Source organism: Ailuropoda melanoleuca, chromosome 15 (genome assembly GCF_002007445.2).
Source record: "Ailuropoda melanoleuca isolate Jingjing chromosome 15, ASM200744v2, whole genome shotgun sequence".
NCBI lineage: Eukaryota > Metazoa > Chordata > Mammalia > Carnivora > Ursidae > Ailuropoda > Ailuropoda melanoleuca.
Window position 1 is genome coordinate 79,332,758 of NC_048232.1, and position 23,921 is coordinate 79,356,678.

The following is a 23,921-nucleotide window of genomic DNA, read 5'->3' on the forward strand; positions in this document are numbered from 1 at the left end:
GCTCGATCCCATAACGCCGGGATCATGCCCTGAGCCGAAGGCAGATGCTTAACCGCTGTGCCACCCAGGCGCCCCAAACCTGTATTATTTAAATCATTAGGGGGAAAAAAAGGATTGCAAGGATTTTTGTGCCTTCGAAATACATATGGGAGGACTTTTTTCTAAGTTCTTTCAGAAGTAGAGAGGGAGAGGAAGATGACCAGGAGAGAGAAGGCATAGCTCGACGGTATCGTTTCTGATATACACTCTGGGGCCAAGCACCAAATATAGGAGAAGAGATGAGAGAGGACACGTCCCTTTCCTTGGGCAGCCGGAACAAAAGCACCACCAACTTGCCCTGAAATAATGGAAATGGATTCCCTCCCAATCCTGGAGGCCAGAGTGTTAAATCGAGGTGTCATCAGGGTTGTCCTCCCCCTGCAGGCTCTCAGGAAGAATCAATCCTTGCTCACCTCTTGCCTGGTGAATCAGGCAAGCCTGACCCTGTGACAGCTTAACCCCGATCTCTGCTTCTCTTATCACGCACCTGTCTCCTGTGTCTCTGTGTCCTCTCCTCCTAAGGGTACCAGTCATTGGAGTTAGGCTCCCCCATCCTGCCCCCCCCAAAACTAGGATAAATTCATCTCAAGATCCTTAAGTAATTACATCTGCAGGGACACGATTTCCAAATAAGGTCGCACTGTGAGGTTCCAGGGAATTGTAAGGACACCGCAATTCAACCTGCCAGCGGGGACAGTCTTTTAAAAAAAATTAAGGAAGTATAAAAGCATGAAGCATGAAAAGCAAGCTTCCCTCTCATCCCTGTCCCCCAATGCGATCAGTGTTACTAGTTTCTGGTCTCTACAAACCTATGTGTCTTTCTTCACTGCAAATGAGAGCACACTATACAGTGCCCTATACCCCACCGTCTCACGCGCCAATATGAGCTGGAGATCCTTCCCTCTGTTCATATGGATTTGCCTCATTTGGTTAAATGACTGCACAATATTTCATTGTTAGATAAACCATATACTTAACTAGTCCATTTAGGGTGGTTTTTAGACTTTTCTTTCTTTCCTTTCTTCCATCCTTCTTTCCTTCTTGCCTTGCCTTTCTTCTTCTTCTTTTTTTTTTAACTATGAATAACGCTTGCTTTGTGCTTCCTTTTTGTATCTGCATGCTTGGCTTTTTTTTAAAAATAGATTTCATATTTTAGAATAGTTTTAGATCTACAGCAAAAGTGAGGGGAAAGTACAGAGATTCCCCATATGCCCCCAGCCCCCACCCCGGGATGCACAGCCCCCCCACCCCATTTACATCCCGGACCAGAGTGGGACACTTGTTACAGCTGGTGAGCTTACATTGACACATCATTATCACCCAGAGTCCATAGTTTACATTGGGGTTCTCTCTTGGTGCTGTACATTTTAAGGGTTTGGGCAAATATATAATGACATGTATCCATTCACTCTTACAGTATCCAACAGCATAGTCTCCCTGCCCCCAAAATCCTCGCGCTCTGTCTATTCGTCACTCCCTCCCCCCAGCCCCTGGCAACCACGGCTCTTTTTACTGTCTCCAGAATTATGCCTTTTCCAGAATACCCTGTAGTGGGAATCACACAGAATGTAGCTTTTTCAGACTGGCGACGATCACTTAGTAAAATGCATTCAAGATTCCCCCGTGTCTTTTCATAGCTCGATAGCTCATTTCTTGTAGTGCTGAATAATAATTTATCTGGCTGGACCGCTGTTCGTTCACTCGCTACTGAAAGTCATCTTGGTGGTCTCCAAGTTTTGGCAATAACGTTGCTATAAATACCTGTGTGCAGGTTTTTGTGCGGACATAAGTTTTTCAAGTCCTTTCGGTAAATATCAAGGAATGGGATTGCTGGATCGTATGGTCAGAGTATTTAGTTTTGTAAGAAATTCCCAACTGTCTTTCAAAGTGTCTTTGCATGCCCGCCAGCGATCAGTGAGGGTCCCTGTTGCTCCATAGTCTTACCAGCATCTGGGGTTGTGAGTGCTCTGGGTTTTAGCCACTCCAATAGCTGTAGGCTATGGTATTTGTAAATTTTAACTTTGAGATAATGGTAGATTCACATGCAGTTGTAAGAAATAATACAGGGAGAGCCCATACACCCCCTTTACTCAGATTGCCTGGTGTAAGGTTTTGCAAAATTGTCTTACGGTATCACAGCTGGGAAACTGACATTGATACAAACCACCAACTGATTTAGAATCCACAAGCTTTACTCCCACTCATTTGTGTGTGTGCATGTGTGTGTGTTTAGCTCTATGCAATTTCCTCACCTGTGTGGATTTGTGTGGTCAACACCAGAATTAAGACACAGAACAGTTCCATCATAGGGATCCCTTGCCTTACCCTTTATAGACAAAGCCACCTCCCTGGGCTGCTATGACGCTGTCTATAGTTTTAACTTTTCTGGGTCACTGTGTTTCAGATGTTTCTCTTGTAAGCCGTGTATATGGTTGGGTTTTGCTTTCTAAAGCAATATAAGGGGCTTTTCCTTTAGATAGAGGATAATTTTCCTGTTTATACTTAACAAAAAATTCAGGAACTACTGTCCCTCAACATCTATTGGGGTTGGTATTTTCCTAGCTAGTTCACAGATAAGGAAGAGGAGAGAGAGCAGTCAGTTAATTTTCTTGAAATTCCAGAACTGGGAAGTGGCAGACGGGACTTCCAATCCACTTCACCATACTGTCTCTATACTGATGATAGGTCACTTTCCTCCTCTGGAAGGTTAAAACAATGTCTCTTCCCACCCAGACACCCTGTCCTTCTGATACGGAAAAGAGCAGAGGGGTGCTTTTGAATTTCACAGCCACAGACACCCCTCAAAATTGCCAAGGTAAGCTTTCCTCCATCCCAGCCATTTTCATTGGAGGGTAAAGCAGAATCCAGTGATGTCTTTGTAAGAGAAAGATGGAAAGCAGAATGGTCCCCAGAACATTTAAAAATACAAGGATACACAAGACGTGGCTTCCAAAATGTCAAATTCTTCATTCTCCTTGTACTTCACCACTGCTCCTTCTCCACTCCTTGCCGCTTTCTTGTCTTCTTCCTAGGCTTAACTGTTGGGGTGCTCCAGGGCTCCATCATGGACCACACTTGACCTCTACTGGTACTTTCTTCCTAGGGTTCATATGCAATTTCATGGCTTTAAGTACTTTCTATCCAGATGGCTCCCAAATTTAATCTCCCAGCCACAGCAGGAATTATATATCCACTGCCTGTTCAGCATCGCTTGGATGTCTGATGGGCACCTCCAACTTAACCCACCCCAAACTGAAGTCTATTACCTGCCCAGAAAACCTTCGACCCTCCCCATCTCAGGAAATAGAATCTTCACGCTCACAGTCCTTTACGCCCCAAACTTGACTCACCCTGAAGTCATCCTGCACTCTGCTCTCGCACATCCCACATCCCCTGAAGAATCCTGTGGCTTGCTGCAAATACAACCTCTCGCATCACTTCTACCAGCCTAGTCCAAGCGGCTGTCCTCTCCTGCTCTAACCACCACAATAGCTTCTAACTGGTCTCCTTGCTTCCTCTCTTGCAAATCTGGAATCTCTTTTCCAGCCTGAGTGATCACTTTAACCTCTAAGTTAGATCAGGGCCACCGCTAGCCCATTTGGTGCCCTGGGGCTTATTAGAAAAAGCCCACCCAGCCCGCGAGTGGATATAGCTCTGAGGATGTATGCTCTACAACTGGGGACCTGGGTGGCTCAGTCAGTTAAGCGTCTGCTCAGGTCATGATCCCAGGGTCCTGGGATCGAGTCCCGCATCAGGTTCTCTGCTCAGTGGGGAGATTGCTTCTCCCTCTCTCTCTCAAATAAATAAATAAAATCTTTTTAAAAAACGGTTAGCGACTCAGTGCAAGTAAGCACGCACGCAATCAAAGTGCTCTTTTCTCCAGATAAGACACAGCACCTACCCCCCCCCCCAATCCCTTACCTCCAGTCTCAACACTTGGCAAGTAGATTCTGGGATGGATTTCAGACCACACCTGTATGCTCTGGCAGGACTTTTGCAGTTCTTATAATATTAATATGTCTGTTGGAATGTAATTTTACAAAGGGACATTATAAGTTGGTGCCTGGTCCTGTGAAATGATCTTTCAATCATTATAATCAATTCATTCATAATAATCAAGGACCAGAAACAACTGAAACATATCAATCGATGCAAGAATAGATCAACAAATTGCAGTGTATTTCTTATTTACTTATTTTTAAGATTTTATTTATTTATTTATTTATTTGAGAGAGAGAGAGAGGAGCAGAGGGGGAGGACAAGCAGACTCCCCGCTGAGCGTGGAGCCGGATGCAGGGCTCGCTCTCATGACCCCTGAGATAATGACCTGAGCCGAAATCAAGATCGGAAGCTTAACCGACTGAGCCCCCCAGGTGTCCTGCAGTGTATTTATATAATGAAACGCTCCATAGCAATCATTTTTGAAAGCACTGATACCCACAACAGGAGCAAATTTCACGCACATTAAATTGAGTGAAAGAAGCCAAACGAACAGATGACTCCATTTATATGAAGTTCCAGAACAGGCAAACTGATCGGTAGTCAGGGAAGAGTGGTTACCCTTGGGGTGGGGTGAGTACTGAGTGCGAGTGGGTCAAAGAAAGCTGCTTTTCTCTATCTTGATCAGGGTGCTGATTACTCGGGTGTATGTCTATGTGAAAATTTACTGAACGGAGGACTTGACTTTATGTGCTTACCGTATGTATGCAACACCATAATATCAAATGTAGGGGCAGTAGTTTGCAAATATTCAGTATATTGTCAGTATCTCATTATTATTTTGATTTTACATAACCTAAAATCCCACCACAAACCTTGAAATTCACAAGGTTTGCTGGCACCTGCAGGAACCTTCTTTACCAGGTGTCCAAGCAGAACATTGTGTGACTCACGAGGACATCTCTAATTCTCCCATGGGCCAAAAGAGCTCAGCTCTGCGGTGGCAGGAGCCTCTGGACAACGAATGCCCGAGGTAATGGGGAGCGCCTTGTCCCTGGGGAGGGCGGCTCCTGCTGAAAGGCTCCAGGCATCCTCCTGATACGCGAGAGGGAAACAAATATTCCACGGCCTACGTTGAATATTTTGGAGAGAAGGTCAGATCAGTCCCCGCTCATGGAGGTGAGGCCCGTGAGGGCTGAGCCATTACCAGAAGAGCCCGTCGGAGTCACCGTATTGAAGAATTCAGGCCCGATGAACCGTGCATCAACAGACGTCACCCCACCAGCTTCCAGCACAATGCGGACAGTCCACAGACGTTCGCTGAGTGAGCCAGGGGAACCGTATGCGTGGTGGTGCCTTCTAGAGCGGGACTGCCACGGTGCACCTGTCAGTGGGCACCTTGGCCCCGTGACGATGCTTGGCAGCAGGAAATGCCCGCATTGGAGACATTCGGGTTCATTCAAAAAGTCCTGTTCTCTCTCAACCATGGTAAAGACAAAACTTGGTAGTGGACGTAAAGTGGGGTTGTCGATCTCTGCTTGACCCCGCTCCCCTGAGGAAACACGAGGGCAGGGAGGGCTGGATTGTGGCATCCGCAAAGGTTAGGGGTCCTCAGCATTGTCCCCCCTCTTGGCCTTCATCCCTCCCCCTTTCCCCTGTAAGGCCCCCGCAACCTTCTGCTCTGCGAATTGATTTACAGCTGCTGATGAGCTGATAACTGGGCCTTAATTTGTTCTCTATTAACGCTGAGGGGTTTCTTGGAATTATATTTGGTTTTGCATCTTTTCCATTGAGAAATTTTATGTGCGTGCAGAGAGAGAGAAAGATATTAGAAGGTATATGCGTATCCACTTCAGTGAGGAATTGCTGACGGNGGGGGGGGGGGGGAGAGAAGCAGCCCAGAGCGGTGGTGGGCGGAGCTGAGCCTCTGCCTCGCGCGTCCCTGCGGGCGAGGCCCCTTTCCTCTCTGGGCTTCTGTTCCCTCTGCTGAAAAGTAAAGGTGGTAGCTTGGACCCTGGCTAGGATTCCTTCCAGTTCTGCTTCTCTCCTCTGGGCGAGTGAATCTGTCCTCGCCGGGCCCCCTAAGCTTGCCTTGAAGGAGATGCACCAAGGGCCCTTGGCATGAGGAAAGTGTCCGAAGGAATAGGTTTGCTCTTCCCCGACACCGCTCTCCCATAAAGGCCAAACTCCGCCGGGGTGACGAAGACCCCTTAATACCGTGTACTGTGAGCTACTGGGGGGGGGGGAGGCTTTTTGTCCGTGACATCTTCCATGAAGGGCCCATCCCATCTACTTGAGTCGTCCAGTAAAGCTGGCCAAGTGCCAAGGAGATCCTTTAGAATATTAGTGATAATTTACTTCGGCCCTCTTGGTGTTCAACTCTGGATGGAGGCAAAGGCCACCAAAGCAGCCGAACTCAAGGTCATGGTGGTGTAGGCCACTCGTCCTTCCTCTGACTCGCCTCTACAAAGACAGGACCCTCAACCCGGTCCCCTCTCTCTCCTGCTTTTCCCACAACGGTCTCTCCATTAGTCCCAGGTTCTCTATCTTGACTCAGATCTTAGCATTCCCTCACTGCCCTTCCTGGGTGACAGTCTTTTTCAACAAGGTTGAACATGTCCCTCAGGACTAATCTACCTTCTCCATCTCTGAGGCAAGGTTGTGGTTCTCCCATTTGTCCCTCCAGAAGCCCCTCGCATGCATTTCTTCTCTTCACAGAAGCAGCAGCTCCCAACAACGCTCTGGGACTCCCCGTGGTCAGGTGAGAGGTGACAGAGGTGTCAGAGAGAGGCAGGAAGGATTCAGAGGCAGGAGTGGCAAGAACATCCAGAAAGCACAATGGGCCTAACAATGTGACTTTGCCGTCTGGGAGACTTAAGCAAAACCTTTCTTTTGCTCACCCACAGGGACCAGGATGACATTCTTCCGTGTGAAGGTGTATGGCAACAAGATAAGGGTCTGTCAGCGGAAGAAATAATATTTTTGAGAGAGTTTCCCCTCATCGAAAGAGAGCTAGAAGAGGACATCAGAAAGCTCCATGCCCTTGCGGACGACATCGACGCAACCCACAGAACATTCGCCAAGACCCACATGGTGGCCTCCTCCATGACTGTGGTCTCAAATGCCATGACCATGCTGGGTCTGGTCTTTGCTCCAGCCACCGTAGGAGGAAGTCTGATGCTCTCTGCTGCTGGTAAAGCCTTGGGGACAGTAGCTGGGGTAACCAGCACCTTCACCGACGTTATGGAACACTTTCAAAAGCAAGAAGCTCAAACTCAGGCCAGCAGCCTAGTGCCCGCCGATGACAATGAGGTCGAGGAGGCCCCGAGAAAGATCTTCCACGTCGTGAGTGTTGGAAAGAAGGCCTATGAGTATGGAAGGAGCATCGGGGATGTTAAGAGGAACATCAACGCCTTTCAGATAGCCAGAGCCAACCCGAAGCTGACCACCGCTGCCAAGCGTTTCCTGAACACTGGCCAAGTCTCAGCCCGAAGGAGCAAGCAGTTGCAAAGGGCCTTTAAGGGCACAACAGTGCTGATAAAGAAAAATGCTCGCGTGCTGTGTGGTGCCTTGGCTGGCTTCTCCCTCTGCCACGACGTGGTCACCCTCCTGAGGGACTGGAAGCACCTGAAGGAAGGAGCAAGGACCAAGTTGGCAGAAGAGCTGAGGGCCCAGGCCGGGGTGCTGGAAGAGAAGCTGATGGAACTCACCCAGCTCTATGAGAGCCTGCAGCAGCGGGTGAGGCTAACGGCTCCCTCGTGGGCAGGGCTGGAGGGAGGGGGGAAGCTTTAACCGGGCCTTACGGGCACCAAGGTTTAAGGAAAGGGTGTTAAGGGAGTCGGCGTATGTGTGTGTATGAAGTTTGCTTGCATGTTCCTGAGGATGTGGGGCACCTGGTGGCCCTGGGGGTCCAAATGATGTCAAGTGCATCTTGACGATCATGGTGCCTGTCTTGGACACACATGGTCATGCCTTCTGTTTCTCTCTCAATGCTCTTTGAGGTCCATGTGCTGGGAAGAGGGTCTTCCCAGGTCTGCAGAAGAGGGCTCTGAGCCATAGGGAGTGTTAAAGATCGAAATGTGTCTCTGAACCTTCACAGGTCGAAGCTGTGAGCCCTAGGGTGACTATATGGAGGTGGGGCCATTGGGGGGCAATTGGGGTTGAATCAGGTCAGAGGAAGGGGCGATCCTATGAGACTGGTGTCCTCCTAAGAGGAGGAGGGAATCCAAGAGGGCTCTCTCTCTCTGCCTGCACCCGCACAGAGGGAAAGCTGTGTGAGGACGGGGCAAGAAGGTGGCCATCTGCAAAGCCTGGAGGGAGGGCTCACCAGACACCCAATGGGCCGGAGCCTCCAGAAATAGCAGAAGACACATTCCTGATATTTAAGGGCCCCCGTCTGTGCTATTCCGCTAGGGCAGCCCCAGCTGATGAAGACGGGGAGCCTCTGGGACTCACCAAGTGCTCACAGTGAGGGGGTGGCAGAGTCAGGGTACAAAGCCAGGAAGCCTGACAGCAGAGGCAGCACCCCGAGCTGCCCGCCAGGCTGCCCGCCCCCCACCCCCAGCCCTCAAGCCCTCAAGCCCTTGGAAGCCCTCCTGTGACTGGTGGTTTTGTTTCTTCACAGAAACTCCTGCAAGAGCAAAGGCCCAGGAGCTCATCTTCCGGCAGAGCCACGGCATCTCTGGCTTAGCCCTCAGGCAGGTGTGGGGAAGCAGGACTCCAGGTGACAGGAGAGGACACGGGCAGGCTGAGCCCAGGGGGCTCTGAGCAGAATTAAAGAGGATAGGGTGGGGGCGGGCTGGGTTGACAGAGGCGATGCCTGGAAACTTAGCAACTGGGAGGTCCAACTGGGGCCTGAGGGCGCTGTCAGCGAGTGAGTGTGGTGAGGTCCGTCTGTCCTGCCTCCCCTTCACCACCCTGCTTCTTCATTGTCCCCCATCTCTTCGCTCAGGCGCCGCCGCGTTCCCGCTGCTTCTCCTGTGCCCCATTCACTCACGCTCACGCAGTAGGGCTGCATGAAGCATGTATCAGTTGGTGCGGGTTCGCTATTAAACGCAGAGGAGAGGACAGCAGGGTCCCTAAGGTGAGGGGCATCTCTGTACTCACCTTTCCGTGGCTGGCTGCCTGCTCTGCTGCCTCCCCCCCCCACCCCAATGCTGGGTAAGACCTGGATTTGCGCACAACAGGAAGTCACTGGAACCTGCTGGACCAGATTCCATCAGGAAGGAGAGAGGCCCAGGAGCCCTTCTCTCCTCCCCCAGTTCAGAGCAACTTAGGATGTCCTTGGAACCTGTGAGGCCCTCTCCAGTCTTCCGGCGTCACCTGTCTTCAACCTACTTCTTTCTTATGTTTTAGCTGCTATTTTGAAAGTAGTGCATGGACATTAAACACAACTTTTTAAAATTCAGGCAGGGGCACCTGGGTGGCTCAGTTGGGTAAGCATCGGCCTTCAGCTCAAGTCATGATCCTGGGGACCTGGGCTCGAGCCCCACATCCGGCTCCCTGCTCAGCTGGGAGCCTGCTTCTCCCTCTCCCTCTGCCTGATGCTCCCCCTGCTTATGCTCTCTGTCAAATAAATAACATTTTAAAAAAATAAAATAAAATACAATTCAGGCAAGTAAAACATAGGGGTTAGATATAATGCATCAACCAAGGGTGACGACTGTTGGCAGTCTGGTGTAGAGTTTCCATCCTTGGTTTTTCTCTTGCTTTGGGTGTTCAGACGCCAGCATTCTGTACTTGTCATGAGACTGCCCGCTGGGAACCCTCCCTAAAGGCTGCATACTAGATTTTTTTTCTGCAGGCCAGAGTTTTCTCTTTCTCTCATTCTCAATTCCCTCATTTGCCTACAGATCTAGAACTTTCCAGGTTGCTGTTTTCACTTCGCATTATTTTCCTACCATTCTCTATTTCACTTAGTTTTTATAGACTCTTCTTTATGTTACAAAATATTCTCTTAATTATATATACAATCTTTTATATTAAGCATATGTTACTTAGTTTTCATAGACCTTTTTTATGTTACAAAACATTCTCTTGATTATATGTATAATCTTTTAAATTAGACATATGTTAGTCATCACTTTCTGTTTTAAGTGACCAAAAGCAACGCAAACTGGCCTACACAAAAAAGGGAGTTTATTGACTCGTGTGCTTAGACAGCTTAGGGGTAGAGCGGGCTTCAGGTGTGTCTGGATGCAGGATAAAAATGATGTCATCAGGTATTTGTCTTCCCATTTCTCAGACAGGCCGGCACCAGATCCAGACCAGAGCTCCCCCCAACTCCCCCTGCACCCCTGTGTATCCCCTTCCAGCCCTGTGCTCCCAAGAGGAAAGGGGAGGGGCAGAGGTCCAGGGACCACTCTGATTGGTCAGGACTGGGTCACGTGCCTTTGCCTGTGCCAGATGCTGGCCTGAGCGGTGGGCTCTGTAGGGTAGGTGAATGGAGAAAGAGGAAAAGCAACAAGGGGTACACTAGCTGCCCTCTTCTTTCAGGGACATTTAGATTATTTCAATCTTTTTTTTTTTTTTAAGCATAGCGGTAAAATGACTGTGTGCCAAAAGCTTGTTGTATTATTATTACAATTTGTTTTCTTAAAATAGAGTCCCTGAATTGGGATCCCTGAATAAAGAAGGACCCTATGAAGGGAAAGGAGGATTCTCCACCTACCCCGCATTACAGTAGTGAATTACATCATGGGGAACGGGATAGACGGAAAGCGTGGAGGGGAAAGAGAGCCACTGTCCCCATTTCAGACAGTCCCGGTTTCCACATCCCACCATCGCGGGGCTTAAATGGTTGCCGTGCCATGCCCGGGCCACTGTGCTTCCTGCTTTTGCTGTTCTCATTTCTTCTCAGAAGTTCTTCATGAACAGAATGATGACAGAAAAACCATCTGAAGGCCTGAGCTACGCGGGAGGCCCTTTCCGATTTCTTTCCAAGTCCACATGACTGTGTAGAAACTGTTCAGACCAAGAGCCAGATTTATGGCCCGGCACGCATGCGTCGTGCGGCATACACCTGCTGTGCGAAGGAGCCGCCCGAAGGAAAACCGTGTTGTCCTTGAACTGGCAGTCAATGCTCCTACTCCCTGCATTCCTTCCGCGCAAAGCCGTCATTCCTGCCTGCGTGCGGGTCTATAATGGTTTAGAGCTTTTACAAGATGAAAGAGAGGCTGTAACCCTGTAAACACGCTTCATTCTCCCGAGCTCGTTCTTCCCTAGGAAGAGCATGTTTCCCGGGGGCAGCTGTCCTTCCTGACTCGGGCTCGAATTAAATGCTCTTTCTTACTTTTAGAGAGTCTGAAAGGTGTGTTCATTGTGCGACCGCAGTTAGTAACTTAACAGTTTTCTCCGCATTTAACACCGTGGGCTTCGTGTATGAGCCTCCTTAAAGCGCCAAAAAACGCTCTCGAGAACGCCCGGCCCAGAGCAGCCCGTCACTCAGCGTGGGCTTTTGTGTCTTCCGTGGAATGTCTGCAAGAAAACGGGGAAGAGTGAATTACAGTGGAGATCGGAGAGCTGCCCGCGACACTCCTTTGCCTGGTTCCATTTCTGCGTTTTGGTGCTTGAGCCCCGAGGTAAGTGTCACCGGAATGAAACCCGGGGCTGCCCGCGGGCGTGGGTGTGCGGTGCCCGCTCCCAGCAGAAATGCCAGAGATGCCGGTCAGTAGGGAGGCTGCCGCACAGGTGTTGGAGGGGCCGCAGAGACCACCCTGCCTGCCTCACCCCTTTCTCTCAGCCTCAGCCTCTCCTCCCTGAGGGCAGGGGCTTCCCTGTCTCCACACCCCACTCCCGACCTCCGAGCCCCAGCGGCCTTCTCTCTCCTGGGGGAGGGGGGGGGCAATGCCTTCCAGCTGGAGCTCTCCCTGCATCCTCGGCCGCTTCCCCAGGCCTGATTTCTTCCACCACCTGGAATCCTGCAGAAAGGTGGCCTTCACCTCCTTGTACCCCCCCCCCGCCCCTTAAGGCTTTGCACTCCTCACCAGGAGAAGCCCTTCAGCCATCCGTGCTACTCAGGGCCCCCCCAACCCCACCACTGTCCTCTCTCTTCCAGCTTGAGTGAGGGTCTTGGTGGGGGTCCCGTGACTGCCCACCACGGTGGGTCAGGAGTTCTGAGATGTAATCTCTCTGTCAGTAAGGTGAGGAAGATACACACACGTTCATCTGCTCCAGTGAGAATGGAGCTGTCAGGTGCCCTTGTGCCACAATTGACACAAGTTCCAGGCTTCTCCAACGCGTCGGGCCTTCCAAAGCGGCCAATGAATTTGTCCTGCCGTGCTGAGGTCTGTGGCAGTAGTAAACAGGAGGTCAGTGGTGCTGCTCATGCCCTGCCCCCCACCAGAAGGAAATTAGGAATCTCAGTCACTAAGCTAAACCCCAAGTCCGCTGGAGGTGGGGGAGGGGCTCCTATTATGTTTCAGAAACCCAGATCCAGCAGCACCTGACTAGTTGCAGGGGGGCCTCCAGGGGCCTTCCCACGTCACTCCAGCTCACCCAGGCCTACCTTCAACCACGAGCTTCAGGTGGCCCTTGAATTTGTGATGAAATGCGAAACGTGGTCATCTATAACTTACAGTTCCACGGGTCCACAATCTAACTTTCAACCAAAAGAAACCCAAACGGCCACATGTTCTAGTCAATGCGTATGTTATATTCAAAGAAATAGCTGTCTGGGGGAAAGTGTATCAGAAAGCAATTTGAACCCTTTCTTGGCCTCTTGAGAAAATGAAAAAGATATGTGTTTGCGGGAGAGGGGGAGGAAAGGAGAGATGCCCTTAATTCACAGTTATCATTCACCTCGATAAAATTACAGTGGAAAACTGCCTCCTTTCTCTGATAGGCAAGACCACATAGACCAGTACTGTTCAATATGGCAGCCGCTAGCCATGTGGCTATTGAGCACTTGAAATGTCACAAGTCCAAATTAGGATGTGCTGCAAGTATAAAAGACACACTGGAGGGGCACGTCGTTAAGCATCTGCCTTCGGCTCAGGGCCTGATCCCAGGGTCCTGGGATCGAGCCCTGCATGGGGCTCCTTGCTCCGCTGGGAGCCTGCTTCTTTCTCTTCCACTCCCCCTGCTTGTGTTCCCTCTCTTGCTGGCTGTCTCTCTCTCTGTCAAATAAATAAATAAAAATCTTAAAAAAAAAAAGACACACCAGATTTCAAAGGCATAGTGTACAAAATATATAAAATATCCAATTAATAGGGGTGCCTGAGGGGTTCAGTCGGTTAAGTGCCCAGCTCTTGATCTCCGGGTCATGATTTCAAGACCCTCATTGGGCTCCATGCTGGGTGTGGAGCCTACTTAAAAAAATCCAGTTAATAATTTTAATTGATCACATGTTGAAATAACATTTTGGACAGATTGCATTAAATTTTGGGCAGATTATATTAAATTAAATGTATTATTAAAATCAATTTCACCTGTTTTTTTAAATGGGCCTACAGAAAAATATTTAGAAGATTTTATTCACTTGAAAGAGAGAGAGAGAGTGTGCGCACTAGTGGAGGGGGCAGGGGCAGAGCGCGAGAGAGAAGCAGACTCCCCACTGAGCAGGGAGCCCAATGTGGGACTCAATCCCAGGACCCCAGAGATCATGACTTGAGCCAACAGCAGATGCTTAAGCATCTGAGCCACCCGGGTGCCCCTAAATGTGCCTACAGAAAATTTACAATTACATGTATCTGGCTTGCATTATGGTTCTGTCGGGCGGCACTGATGCAGACAATGAAATAAAAAAGATGAAGATAGTTTGAATGATGAGTTGGGATTTGTGGGGGCTAAGAAATAGTGCTCTTTTCCTCCCACCCAAGTTTAGAGCGAATGAAGAGGTAGCCCAGAGTCAGGCAGCTGGAGATGAAAGTACCAGCTTGATTAAAGTTGGTGGAGGAAGCGGCTCCGGGTTGGATGCTCACGCTGGTTTGTTTCTGCTTCACTCCTCGATTCGATGGCCTCACTCTTCCAACGCGCAGTACCGGACAACCTCGGGCCAGCCCTGGAAGCTTAGGAGCACAGATGCTGTGTGCTCTGGAAGGCCAGCGGACCTCAAATCCATGGCATTTCCTTCTGGCCAACTTGCCCACCATATAACTTGCTCATCCTTCCTTGGAGCTGGTAAGCAAGAGGATGGAGAGAGGCCAGGAGCTTTCTTTGGATGGAATCCCTCCACATGGAAACAGGACTAGGGAACAAGTGGTTCTCCCACTACTTCTAACCTTCTTTTATTTTTATTTTATTTCTTTATTTTAAAGATTTTTATTTCTTTATTTGACAGAGAGAGACAGCCAGCGAGGAAGGGAACACAAGCAGGGGGAGTGGGAGAGGAAGAAGCAGGCTCCCAGCAGAGCAGGGAGCCCAGTGCGGGGCTCAATCACAGGACTCTGGGATCATGACCTGAGCCGAAGGCAGATGCTTAATGACTGAGACACCCAGGTGCTCCTCTAACCTGCTTTTAAATAAGCATTGGATTTATCGGTCAAGTCCACAGTCAGCAGGTAGCAAGCAGCCATCCAGTAGGACAGCCTGCTCTCAGCTTCACCCAGCGGCTCCCTCTCTGCTAACCACGTCTGTCTGAATCATCCTGGGTCTGCTATTGGGCGGTATGAAGTTTGCTGACAAGAGGTTTTGAAATGCATCAGATCAAAACATTAATTAACTAAATCCAAGGTCTTGCTATAAGCAGAGTTTCTCCCATTTCCCATCCCAAGTGAGAGCGAACCGTGTCAAATACAGCTCTTCAAAGATTGTGCAGTGAGATCAAGATTTAGCATAAAATAGTCCAACAGTAAAAAGTCAACAATGAGAACCCCCACATGGTGTATAAGCCCCCTTCCATTGCAAATTTCCAGGAAAAAAATATTAAAATTTGATCTCCTTACATATTAAAACTTGAAAGAGTTAGTCCAAAATCAAATCGTGTTGCCTTCATTGAGATGGCAGTTCAAAGAGATCAAAATCTTTTAAAGTCCAAAAGAATCAAAGAAGTCCAGAATCAGGGCACCTGGGTGGCTCAGTCGTTAAGCGTCTGCCTTCAGCTCAGGTTGTGATCTCAGGGGTCCTGGGATCAAGCCCCGCATCCGGCTCCCTGCTCAGCCAGCAGCCTGCTTCTCCCTCTCCCACTCCCCCCACTTGTGTTCCCTCTCTTGCTGGTTGTCTCTCTCTGTCAAATAAATAAATAAAATCTTAAAACAAAACAAAACAAAAACAAAAACAACAAAGTCCAAAATCAGTTTCTCTTCCAGAGTCCAATGCAGTTTTTAAAGTCAAAAAATCATCCTCCCCAATGTCTTATTTTGGTTCTTTTCAGCTAAAGGGGTTCTCTGATTTAAGTGTTTAAACAGGAATAATTCCAAACATACAGGAGAGTTCAAGAATAGTGCAAAGAACTCTCATATACCTTCACCCACATTCACAACTATTAGCATCTTGTCCCTGGGCCGGTTATCATACCGCGATTCCGTTCCAAACCCACCCCGGGCGCCTGGCTTAGGACGGTTTCCTTAGTCACCGGCGGCGTGTTAAGCTCTGCCGGTAGAGGGCGCACTGCAGGCATCTCCTCTGGGCTCCGGCGTGAGCTCCTTTCCTGGTTCCTGCGGTGCTCAGCCACCAGATGGAAGCCAGTGGGGATCCATCCCAGTGAATTCAACATCACCCCAGAGGCAGCTTTCTGGTGAGTTCCAAGGGTGCCCCCCCCCCAAGCTTCCCAGCAGAAACTTTCCCTGAAGGTGGCTTCTGCCCAGTTGGATTCCCAGAGAGGTCAACAGCCCCCTCACCACCTTGTGTGTTTTTTGTCGGCACCCCAGTGAGCAGGTGCCGGCTTCCAGCCGTGGCCAGCATCACCTCAGCCAACTCCTCTGTCTCCATTCCTTTTAAAAATTATTATTTATAAAATTTACCACCCTTCTTCGGGTGAAGCCACGGTTCGAGTATCTGAGTTCTAAAACCGTGGGGATGCCCCTGTAAGACGTTCATCATGGGCAATGTGCTTGGAACCCGTAGACAAGTCTGAGGAATTCAGGCTTGGCCCCTCCCTGACACCCTGTCTTGGTCCCGAAGGTGGATCAAAATCATATTTTAAGAAAAGAGGGACAGAGCTTGGGGCAGCTGACTGAACCCAGCTTACCCATGTGTGACACCAACAGATTTTTTTTTTAAACTGGGTACATGGCGATTCTCTTTCTCTTTTTTTGAAAATTCCAGTAAAATAAACATAACATAAAATGTACCACTGAAACCATTTCTGTGTGTGAGTTCAGTGGCACAAAGTGCATTCATGTGGCTGGGCAACCACCCCCCATGTCCATCTCCAGAATTTTTTCGTCATCCGAAACCGAAACTGTTCCCAGTAAGCACTAAGTCAGCTGCCCCTACCCCGGGGCCCCTGGTTACCAGGGCCCTGCATGTGCCCACTCTGGGTGCCTTATTTAAGTGCAATCACGCAATATTTGTCCATTTGTGGCTGGCTCATTTCACTTAGTATCATGTCCTCAAGGTTCATCCACATCATAGCACGTGTCAGTTTCCCTCCTTCTTACGGCTGAGTAACACTCCGTCATATGCGTCCAGTATGTTTTGTTTACCCATTCATCCACCTGTGGCCACTTGGGCTGGTCCCATCTTTTGGCTCCTATGAGAAAATGCTACTAGGAACATGGCGGCACAAATATTAGGGGGAGTTCCTGGTTTCAAGTCTTTTGAGTAGGTCCCCAGAAGTGGACCTGCCCGATTAGATCATAAATCTAACATTTTTAAAGAGATTATTTATTTATTTAGAGAGAGAAGGAGTGGGGGAAGGGGCAGGGGGAGAGGGAAGGGGGGAGAATCTCAAGCAGACTCCCAGCTAAGCTGGGAGCGCACACGGGGCCTGATCCCAGGACTCTGAAGTCATGACCTGAGCCAAAATCAAGAGTCGGACGCTTAACCCACTGAGCCACCCAGGCGCCCCTATAATTTTTTTTTTTGAGAAACCGCCATACTGTTTCCCACGGCAACTGCACCCGTTTGCGATCCCACCAACAGCGCCCACGGGTTCCAGTTTCTCCACAGCCTTGTCCACCCTGGCTGTTTCCTGGTGTCTCCTAGCTGCCATCCTAATGGGTGTGACGTGGTATCTCAGTGTGGTTTGGGTTTACATTTCTCTGATGATGTGTGATCGAGCATCCTTTCGTGGGCTTATTGGCCATTTGCACATCTTCTTTGGGAAAATGCCTATTCAAAATCATTGCCCAGTGAATTTTTAGCATCATGAATTTTTAATGGTCCACATCGATTTGAAGCTGCTGAGTGCAGCCTGGCGACAAACTACCCTAATAGTAGAGAAAAAATGGTCTCCCGCTCCCATCCATCAATATCTAAAAGAGCCATAAGCCCAGTTTCTCTTTCCTGTAATTGATCCGCTTCCTGAGCTGCGCTGCTCACTAAGGCCAAAGGCTGGCATCAACCAAGACCTATTCCTGTGAGAGAGAGAGAGAGACAGAGAGAGTGAGCAGCCCTTCGTGAGGACAAGGCCACCTGCCTCTGTGAGCTGCCAAGTTCATAACCACACATGACCTACATCACCAAAGCCAAAGGCCTAAACGTAGGCGTTAGCAACACAATCTCCGCGTATCATTTTGCCCCTTACATTCTGAGTACACTTCTCAAGGTTTTCAGCCCACCGCAGCGACCCAGGGTTAGACACAAGAATGAGGCAGATGGAGATCGAACATGACCTTCATGGCTGATGAAGCTGTTGGAGAGTGAGGGGAGCCTTCTCTGCAAGCCACGGGGCCTTGAGAGGATTTCACCCCACAAGCAGGCAGCTCTCCTTCCGAGGCGCCGGCGTGCTGGGCGACTGCCAGCCTTGGCCATGGGCTCGCCTCTTTGACACGTGCAGCTTGCCGGAGCGGAAGCCAGCACATGCTCTCCTGCAAGCAGGCAGGTCCCAAGGAGAGTTCTGAGCAAAGGGCTGAGCTATGCGTGAGCCCACTCCTGCAAAAACGAACCAATAAATTCCTCCTTCTCCAGAAGAAGATGAAGAGAGGCCGGAGTGTTCCTCTCCCAGAGTTCTCTCTGCACAGGAAAAGGAAAAGGAAGCGTTTCCTCCTACATAATGCAATGAAAAAACTTGATAGGCACACATAATTTTGTTCCTAACAAACAGAGAATGGAGGTTTTCCAATGGCTTTGGAAACATTTGTAAAAATATATCAAGTCCTTGTCTACAAAGAAAATCATAATAAATTAGAAAAACAGAAAAAGAAATGATCTAGGCTGCCCTGACCATAGTGCAATAGAACTGTAACTGAACAAGTAAGGATAGGGAGTTTTCGATCATTTTCTATTTTTTAAAAGTTTAATTCCAGGGAGTTAACATTCAGTGTTTTATTAGTGTCAGGTGTGCAAGATAGTAACGCAGCACTTCCAGGGATGAGCATCCCCTGGCTGGTGGTCATCACGACAGGCGACAAGAGCGTGCCTTCATCCCCATCACCTGCTTCACCCATTCCCTCCCCTCCCCCGCTCACCTCCCCATTTTCTTTTTGGTTTCTTTCCTGAAATGAGACAGAGGTGAGGGCTCACTTTCTACTTTTAATTGCGTTTTAAAATATTAAGTGTGCAGCTCAATGCATTTTTACCTTGTATAGCCCATGTAACTACCAACTGATCGAGACATGGACCATTTCTGGCACCCCAGTGGGCTCCCTTGTTCTCCCTCCCAGTCAGTACTCAGTGTATCAGTTTGCTGTGGCTGCCATCCTAAATTCAGAATCAGTGACCACAAACTCAGCGGCTTTAAACAACACCCAGTATTACCCGACGGTTGTGAAGGTGAGAAGTCCAGGGAGTTTGGGTTCTCTGCTTCAGGTCTCACAAGGCCGAAGCCGAGGCTCCCGGGGAGAGTCCGCTTCCAGGCTCATGCACGGTGTTGGCAGAATTCATTTCCTTCCTGTGCTTTCCACGGAGGCTCAAGGCCTTCTCACACCCTGAATCTGTCCGACCTCCTTGTGCCTCCAGCCAGGGAAACTGTACTGTCTCTAAGGGCCTTTGTGATTAGATCAGTCCTATCTGAGTCCTCTCTCTCTCGGGGTCAACTGATCAGTAACTTTCATTACATCTGCAAAGGCCTTCTTGCCATGTGACATAACATAGTCATAGCTTCTGGGGATTCAAGGGGGACATCTGAGGGAAGGGTCGTTGTCCTGCCCACCATATCCCCTCTTCTGATGTCCAACCCCATTGATGAGTTTTGCCTGCTCTTAAAATGCATCCAAGTTAGGGGCGCCTACATGGCCCAGTTGGTTAAGTGTCTGCCTTCAACTCAGGTCATGATCCCAGGTGCTGGGATCGAGCCCCACGTCAGGATCCCCACTCGGTGGGGAGTCTGCTTCTCCCTCTCCCTCTGCCCCTCCCCCTGCTCGTGGTCTTTTTCTCTCAAATAAATAAATAAAATCTTAAAAAAAAATTCTTCTAAATGAATCATACAGTATGTAGTCTTTTGCATTCAAAGGTTTATCTGTGAGATGGCATGTAGCCAGAGGTCATTATCTTTCACCACAGCGACCGTTATTCCATTATATGAATATATCACGACGCCTTTATCCATTCTAATGGCGATGGACACGTTTGGGGCTGTTGCAGATATGTACATCCTTGTTAGTACATACTTTGGTAGACCCATATACTCATGTCACTTAGATATCTACTCAGTAGTAGGATTGCTGGTTGAGGGTACGTGCATAATTATCTCTATTAATATGTCTGAACAGTTTTCAAAAGCGATGGTGTCAGTGTTCATTCCCATCAGTAATGTATGAGAGTTCCAGGTGCTTCACACCCCTGTCATCTCTTGAGATGGTCACTTTTTACATTGTTAACCATTTTGCTGAGCATGTAGGGATATCTGTGTGATTGTTGACTTTAATGCACATTTCTTTGACTACCAGTGATGTTGAGTACGTAGCCACGTGCTTGCTGACCTGAATATCCTTTTTGGTGAAGTGCCTGTCCAAGCCTTTTACCCATTTTTATCATGTTACTTTTCTTATTGATTTGTAGGAGTTCTTTATATTTTATAGATAAAAACCTTTTGTTAGATATATTTATCACAAGTATCTTCTCTCAGGTTGTGTCTTGACTTTTATTCACTTACTGGTGTGTGTGTGTGTATTTTTTTTTAATTTAGTTTTTTAGTTGTAAAATATACGTAATATGAAATTTACCATCTTAACCATTTTTAAGTACACATTAAATACATTAAGGTGAATTCATGATGTCATGTAACCATTGCCGTCATCCATCTCCAGAACTTTTCCACCTTGCAAAACTGAAAGTCGGTGCTGATTGAATGCCAGCACGCCATTCCCCTATCTCTCCAGTCCCTGCCACCCACCATCCTACCTTCTGCCTCTGTGAATTTGACTATCCTGGGTACCTCATGTGAGTGGAATCCTGTGGTATTTGTCCTTTGCAATTGGCTAATTTCACTTAGCATAATGTCTTCAAGGTTCACCCATGTTGTAGCACATGCCAGAATTTCATTCCTACTGAAAGCTGAATAATATTGTCTGTATTACTACATTTTGTTTATCCATCCATTTGTTGATAGACAAGTGGATTGCTTCCACTTTTTGGCTATTGTAAATAATGCTGCTCTGAAACTGGATGTACTCTTACTGGCATATTTTAATGTCCGGAAGTTCTTAATGTTAGTCAAGTCCAATTTTCAACTTTTTTTCTATTATCTGTGGTTTTTATATTGTATATAATATTTGCATATCCCAAGGCCATGAACATAGCCTCTTAGGATTTTTTGCCTACAAGTTTTCGTGTTTTATTCTATCACTGAAGTCTGTAATTCTTTAGGTATGATGCGAGGAAAGGATTGAGATTTGCCTTTTCCCCCAGATGGCTATCCAGTCGTCATCACTGTTGGCTGAAAAGAGCATCCACCCCGACTTCATTTCAGTGCACCTTTACTGCAAAGCAGTGATGGGACCAACCCAAGGTTAGGCAAATAGACCAGTGGAAATTACACAGTTTGTTCCTGGATTTTCCATTTTGTTCCTTTGGTCTATTTGTCTAACTTTGTGCAATACCACACTGTTTTAATTACTGTAGCTTTACAGTAAACTGTCATATCTGGTTGCGCAAGTCTTCCAACGCGTCCTTTTTCAAGATGATCTTTATTACTCTAGGGCCTTTGCATTTCCATGTAAATTTTAGAATTAGCTTGGCAATTTCAACAAAACACCTGCTGGGATTTTTTGTTAGGATGGCAGTGAATCTGTAGATCAATTTATTTTTTTTGAAGATTTATTTGTTTAGTTGAGAGAGAGAGAGAGAGAGCACGTGCAAGTGGGGGCAGGGACAGAGGGAGAGAATCTTCAAGCAGACTGCCTGCTGAGCATGGAGCCCAATGCGGGGCTCGGTCTCACAACCAATGAGATCACGACCGGAGCCGAAACCAAGAGTTGGACACTTAACTGGCTGAGCCACACCGGCGCCCCTGAGTCTATAGGTCAATTGAGAAAAATTGATTTCTTAACAATATTGACTGTGTCAATCCTGGTATCTCCCCATTTATTTAGGTCTTTCATTTACTTCAGTAATGCTTTGCAATTTCGGTGTACAGGTCCTGGCATTTTTGCTGGCCATCTCCTTAGGTATTTGGTGCCTTCTAATGTCATTGTAAATTGTTTATTTCATCCATTATTGTTTGCTTCTTAGTATAAAGAAATGCAACTGATTTCTGCATACTGACCTTATATTTAATAACTTGACTAAATTTATTATTAATTCTGTATTATATATAATCTATATCTATATACTAAGTCTATTATTAATTCTTTGCCTGTCAATTCTTTAGGATTTTCTACATTCATATCAATATCAAGTTGTGATATGGTGATGGGCTATCAAATCATATGATATCATCTGCAAAGAGTGAAGATGATTTGCCGCAGCTGGAAACTCACTCCTGGGCTATTCACTCTTCCGATCTGGAAGTGACCCATGTATTTTCAACTGTTTCATTGGCCCGAACTAGCCACATGGCCCATCCAGCTGTGGGCGGCTGAATCGTAGGGAGCAGATGAAGTATATATTGAGCATGGCTATTATTAGGATGATGACTTCAATGTACTGAGAGAAAAGAACCATCAACCTAGGATTTGATACTCTGTGAAAATATCTTTTCAAAATGAGGACTTAAGGAAATACTCTGAAACAAAAACTGACTCTTCCCAGGGCGCCTGGATGGCTCAGTGGGTTGAGCGTCTGACTCTTGGTTTCAGCTCAGGTCGGGATCTCAGGGTCGTGGGATCGAACCCCCACATCGGGTTCCACGCTCACTGGGGAATCTGCTGGAGATTCTCTCTCTCCCTCTGCCCCTCTCCCTGTCTCTCAAATACATAAATAAATGAAGCTTTAAAAAAATTGGCTCTTCCCACAGCCCATGTGATTCACCACCACTGACGGGTTCCCCCACGGAGCAGGCAGGAAACCAGAGAGGGGCCGTTGTCCATCCGTCCCACCCCAGGGAGCCAGACTGAAACATCATGGGGGCATGAAGCACAGTGGACTTGGGAATTCATGTTTTCTTAATTCCTAAAAATGAGAAACGCAAGGGAAGGAGATCAGAGCAGGGCATTTTTTTGTTTGTTGAGGTATTTTGTGTTTATCTTCTTGTTTTCAGCAGGACAGAGTTCTCTGGTGGTCACCCTATGGTGGGAGGGAAGGAGAGAGAGAGAGAGAAGGAGGGGGAGGAGGGGGAGGAGGAAAGGAAACCGAAACTGACCCTAGTGGACATTTTGCAAAACATTTGGCCACCCAGCACGTGAACCACAAACCCACTTTCTCAGCCTCCCTAGAAGCCAGAGGGGACACAGGTGCTCTACTCCGGATTGGAATTGGAAGCTGGCTTGGAGCTGGATGCAGTAACTGATGTGTCCTGGTCACCTTTCGAAAAGAGGGAATTTTTGTTGGTATGAGGCATAAGAGCAGCATATAAAAGAAAAACATGTAACATTTTCTTCTGTGAATTTGTTTATTGAAGGGTGTGAGTGTGTGCATGTGTGTGTGCGTGCATGAGTGTGTGTGCGTGCGTGTGTTCATGTGGGGCAGCCAAAGGGCTTGACTGTAGTGGACCTTTGCTATTCTTTTTGCCTCTTAGACACTTGTCCTCTATTCGGGGCAGTTCCCTGCACGAGCACCCTTGGGATGGAGAGATTGGCTTCCGCTGCGGAAATCAGATACTCGTTCCCAGCCTCTCCTGCTGGGAGTCTACCAAACAGATGTACCCACACTAGACTTCTCATTTTAAGATCCATCCAGAAGGTGTCTGGGGACAACAGCAGCAGCCCCACCCGGCATCCAGAGCCACCAGTGGGCACGGTCCCAGCAAGGCTGCCAGCACTGGTCGCGTGGCTGCCACAGCCTCAGGGGCTTCTCGCCAGCCCAGTTCTCAGGTGATCCTGGGATCCCGGATACCAGGTGTCTCTCTGGTCCTGAGATGGCTCATAAGCTTCCTGATTAAATCAGGTGGCGTTCATTTAAGTTGTTAGCAGCTGGGAATGCAATGTGCTGCAAATGTATTCTGCAGAAACTCGTTTGTCTTTGCACTTGGCTGGTTTTAAAATCTGACTTAGCCTGCTAGATTCCTTCCAGGTACCCGGCTTTCATGCCATGCTCGGAATGGCCTTTATGGATCCAACATTATGAGAAATAGTCTTCTGGTGTTTTACACTTTTATGTCTTATGTTCCCGTGTGATTTTTCTGTTGGCTTCTGATACATTAATACGATAGTTTTTTCTTGTATTTCTAGCTTAATATGGGTTTTTATTTGGATTTTATTACATGACTTTGAATATTTGTTCCGTGGAGGCTCTTGGGCAAGGGGGCAGGTCCCGCCTGGGAGGGGAGGAGGGCAAGGGGACTCCTGTGGGAGGGGGTGGGAGGG

General features: G+C 48.1%; 2 protein-coding genes across 7 annotated transcripts in view; both read left to right on the top strand.

Moving 5' to 3' along the window:
* The window catches only part of APOL6 (apolipoprotein L6), a 15,621-nt gene extending 4,347 nt beyond the window's left edge, over nucleotides 1-11,274 (top strand). Inside the window, exons 3-6 of one of the 6 annotated variants that reach the window (XM_034643704.1) lie at nucleotides 4,903-5,011; nucleotides 6,885-7,716; nucleotides 8,603-8,675; nucleotides 8,930-11,274. In XM_034643704.1, the coding sequence (XP_034499595.1) occupies nucleotides 4,903-5,011; nucleotides 6,885-7,716; nucleotides 8,603-8,668 (1,007 nt within the window). In that variant the 3' untranslated portion in view covers nucleotides 8,669-8,675; nucleotides 8,930-11,274. The other 5 variants (XM_034643703.1, XM_034643705.1, XM_034643706.1 and 2 more) reach the window with 5 other exon arrangements.
* Nucleotides 11,275-11,414: 140 nt separating this feature from the next.
* Nucleotides 11,415-23,921, top strand: part of APOL5 (apolipoprotein L5) — a 33,711-nt gene continuing 21,204 nt past the window's right edge. Inside the window, exon 1 of the mRNA XM_034643708.1 lies at nucleotides 11,415-11,558. The gene's annotated coding sequence lies outside the window, so the exon portion shown is untranslated. The remainder of the gene's footprint in view (nucleotides 11,559-23,921) is intronic.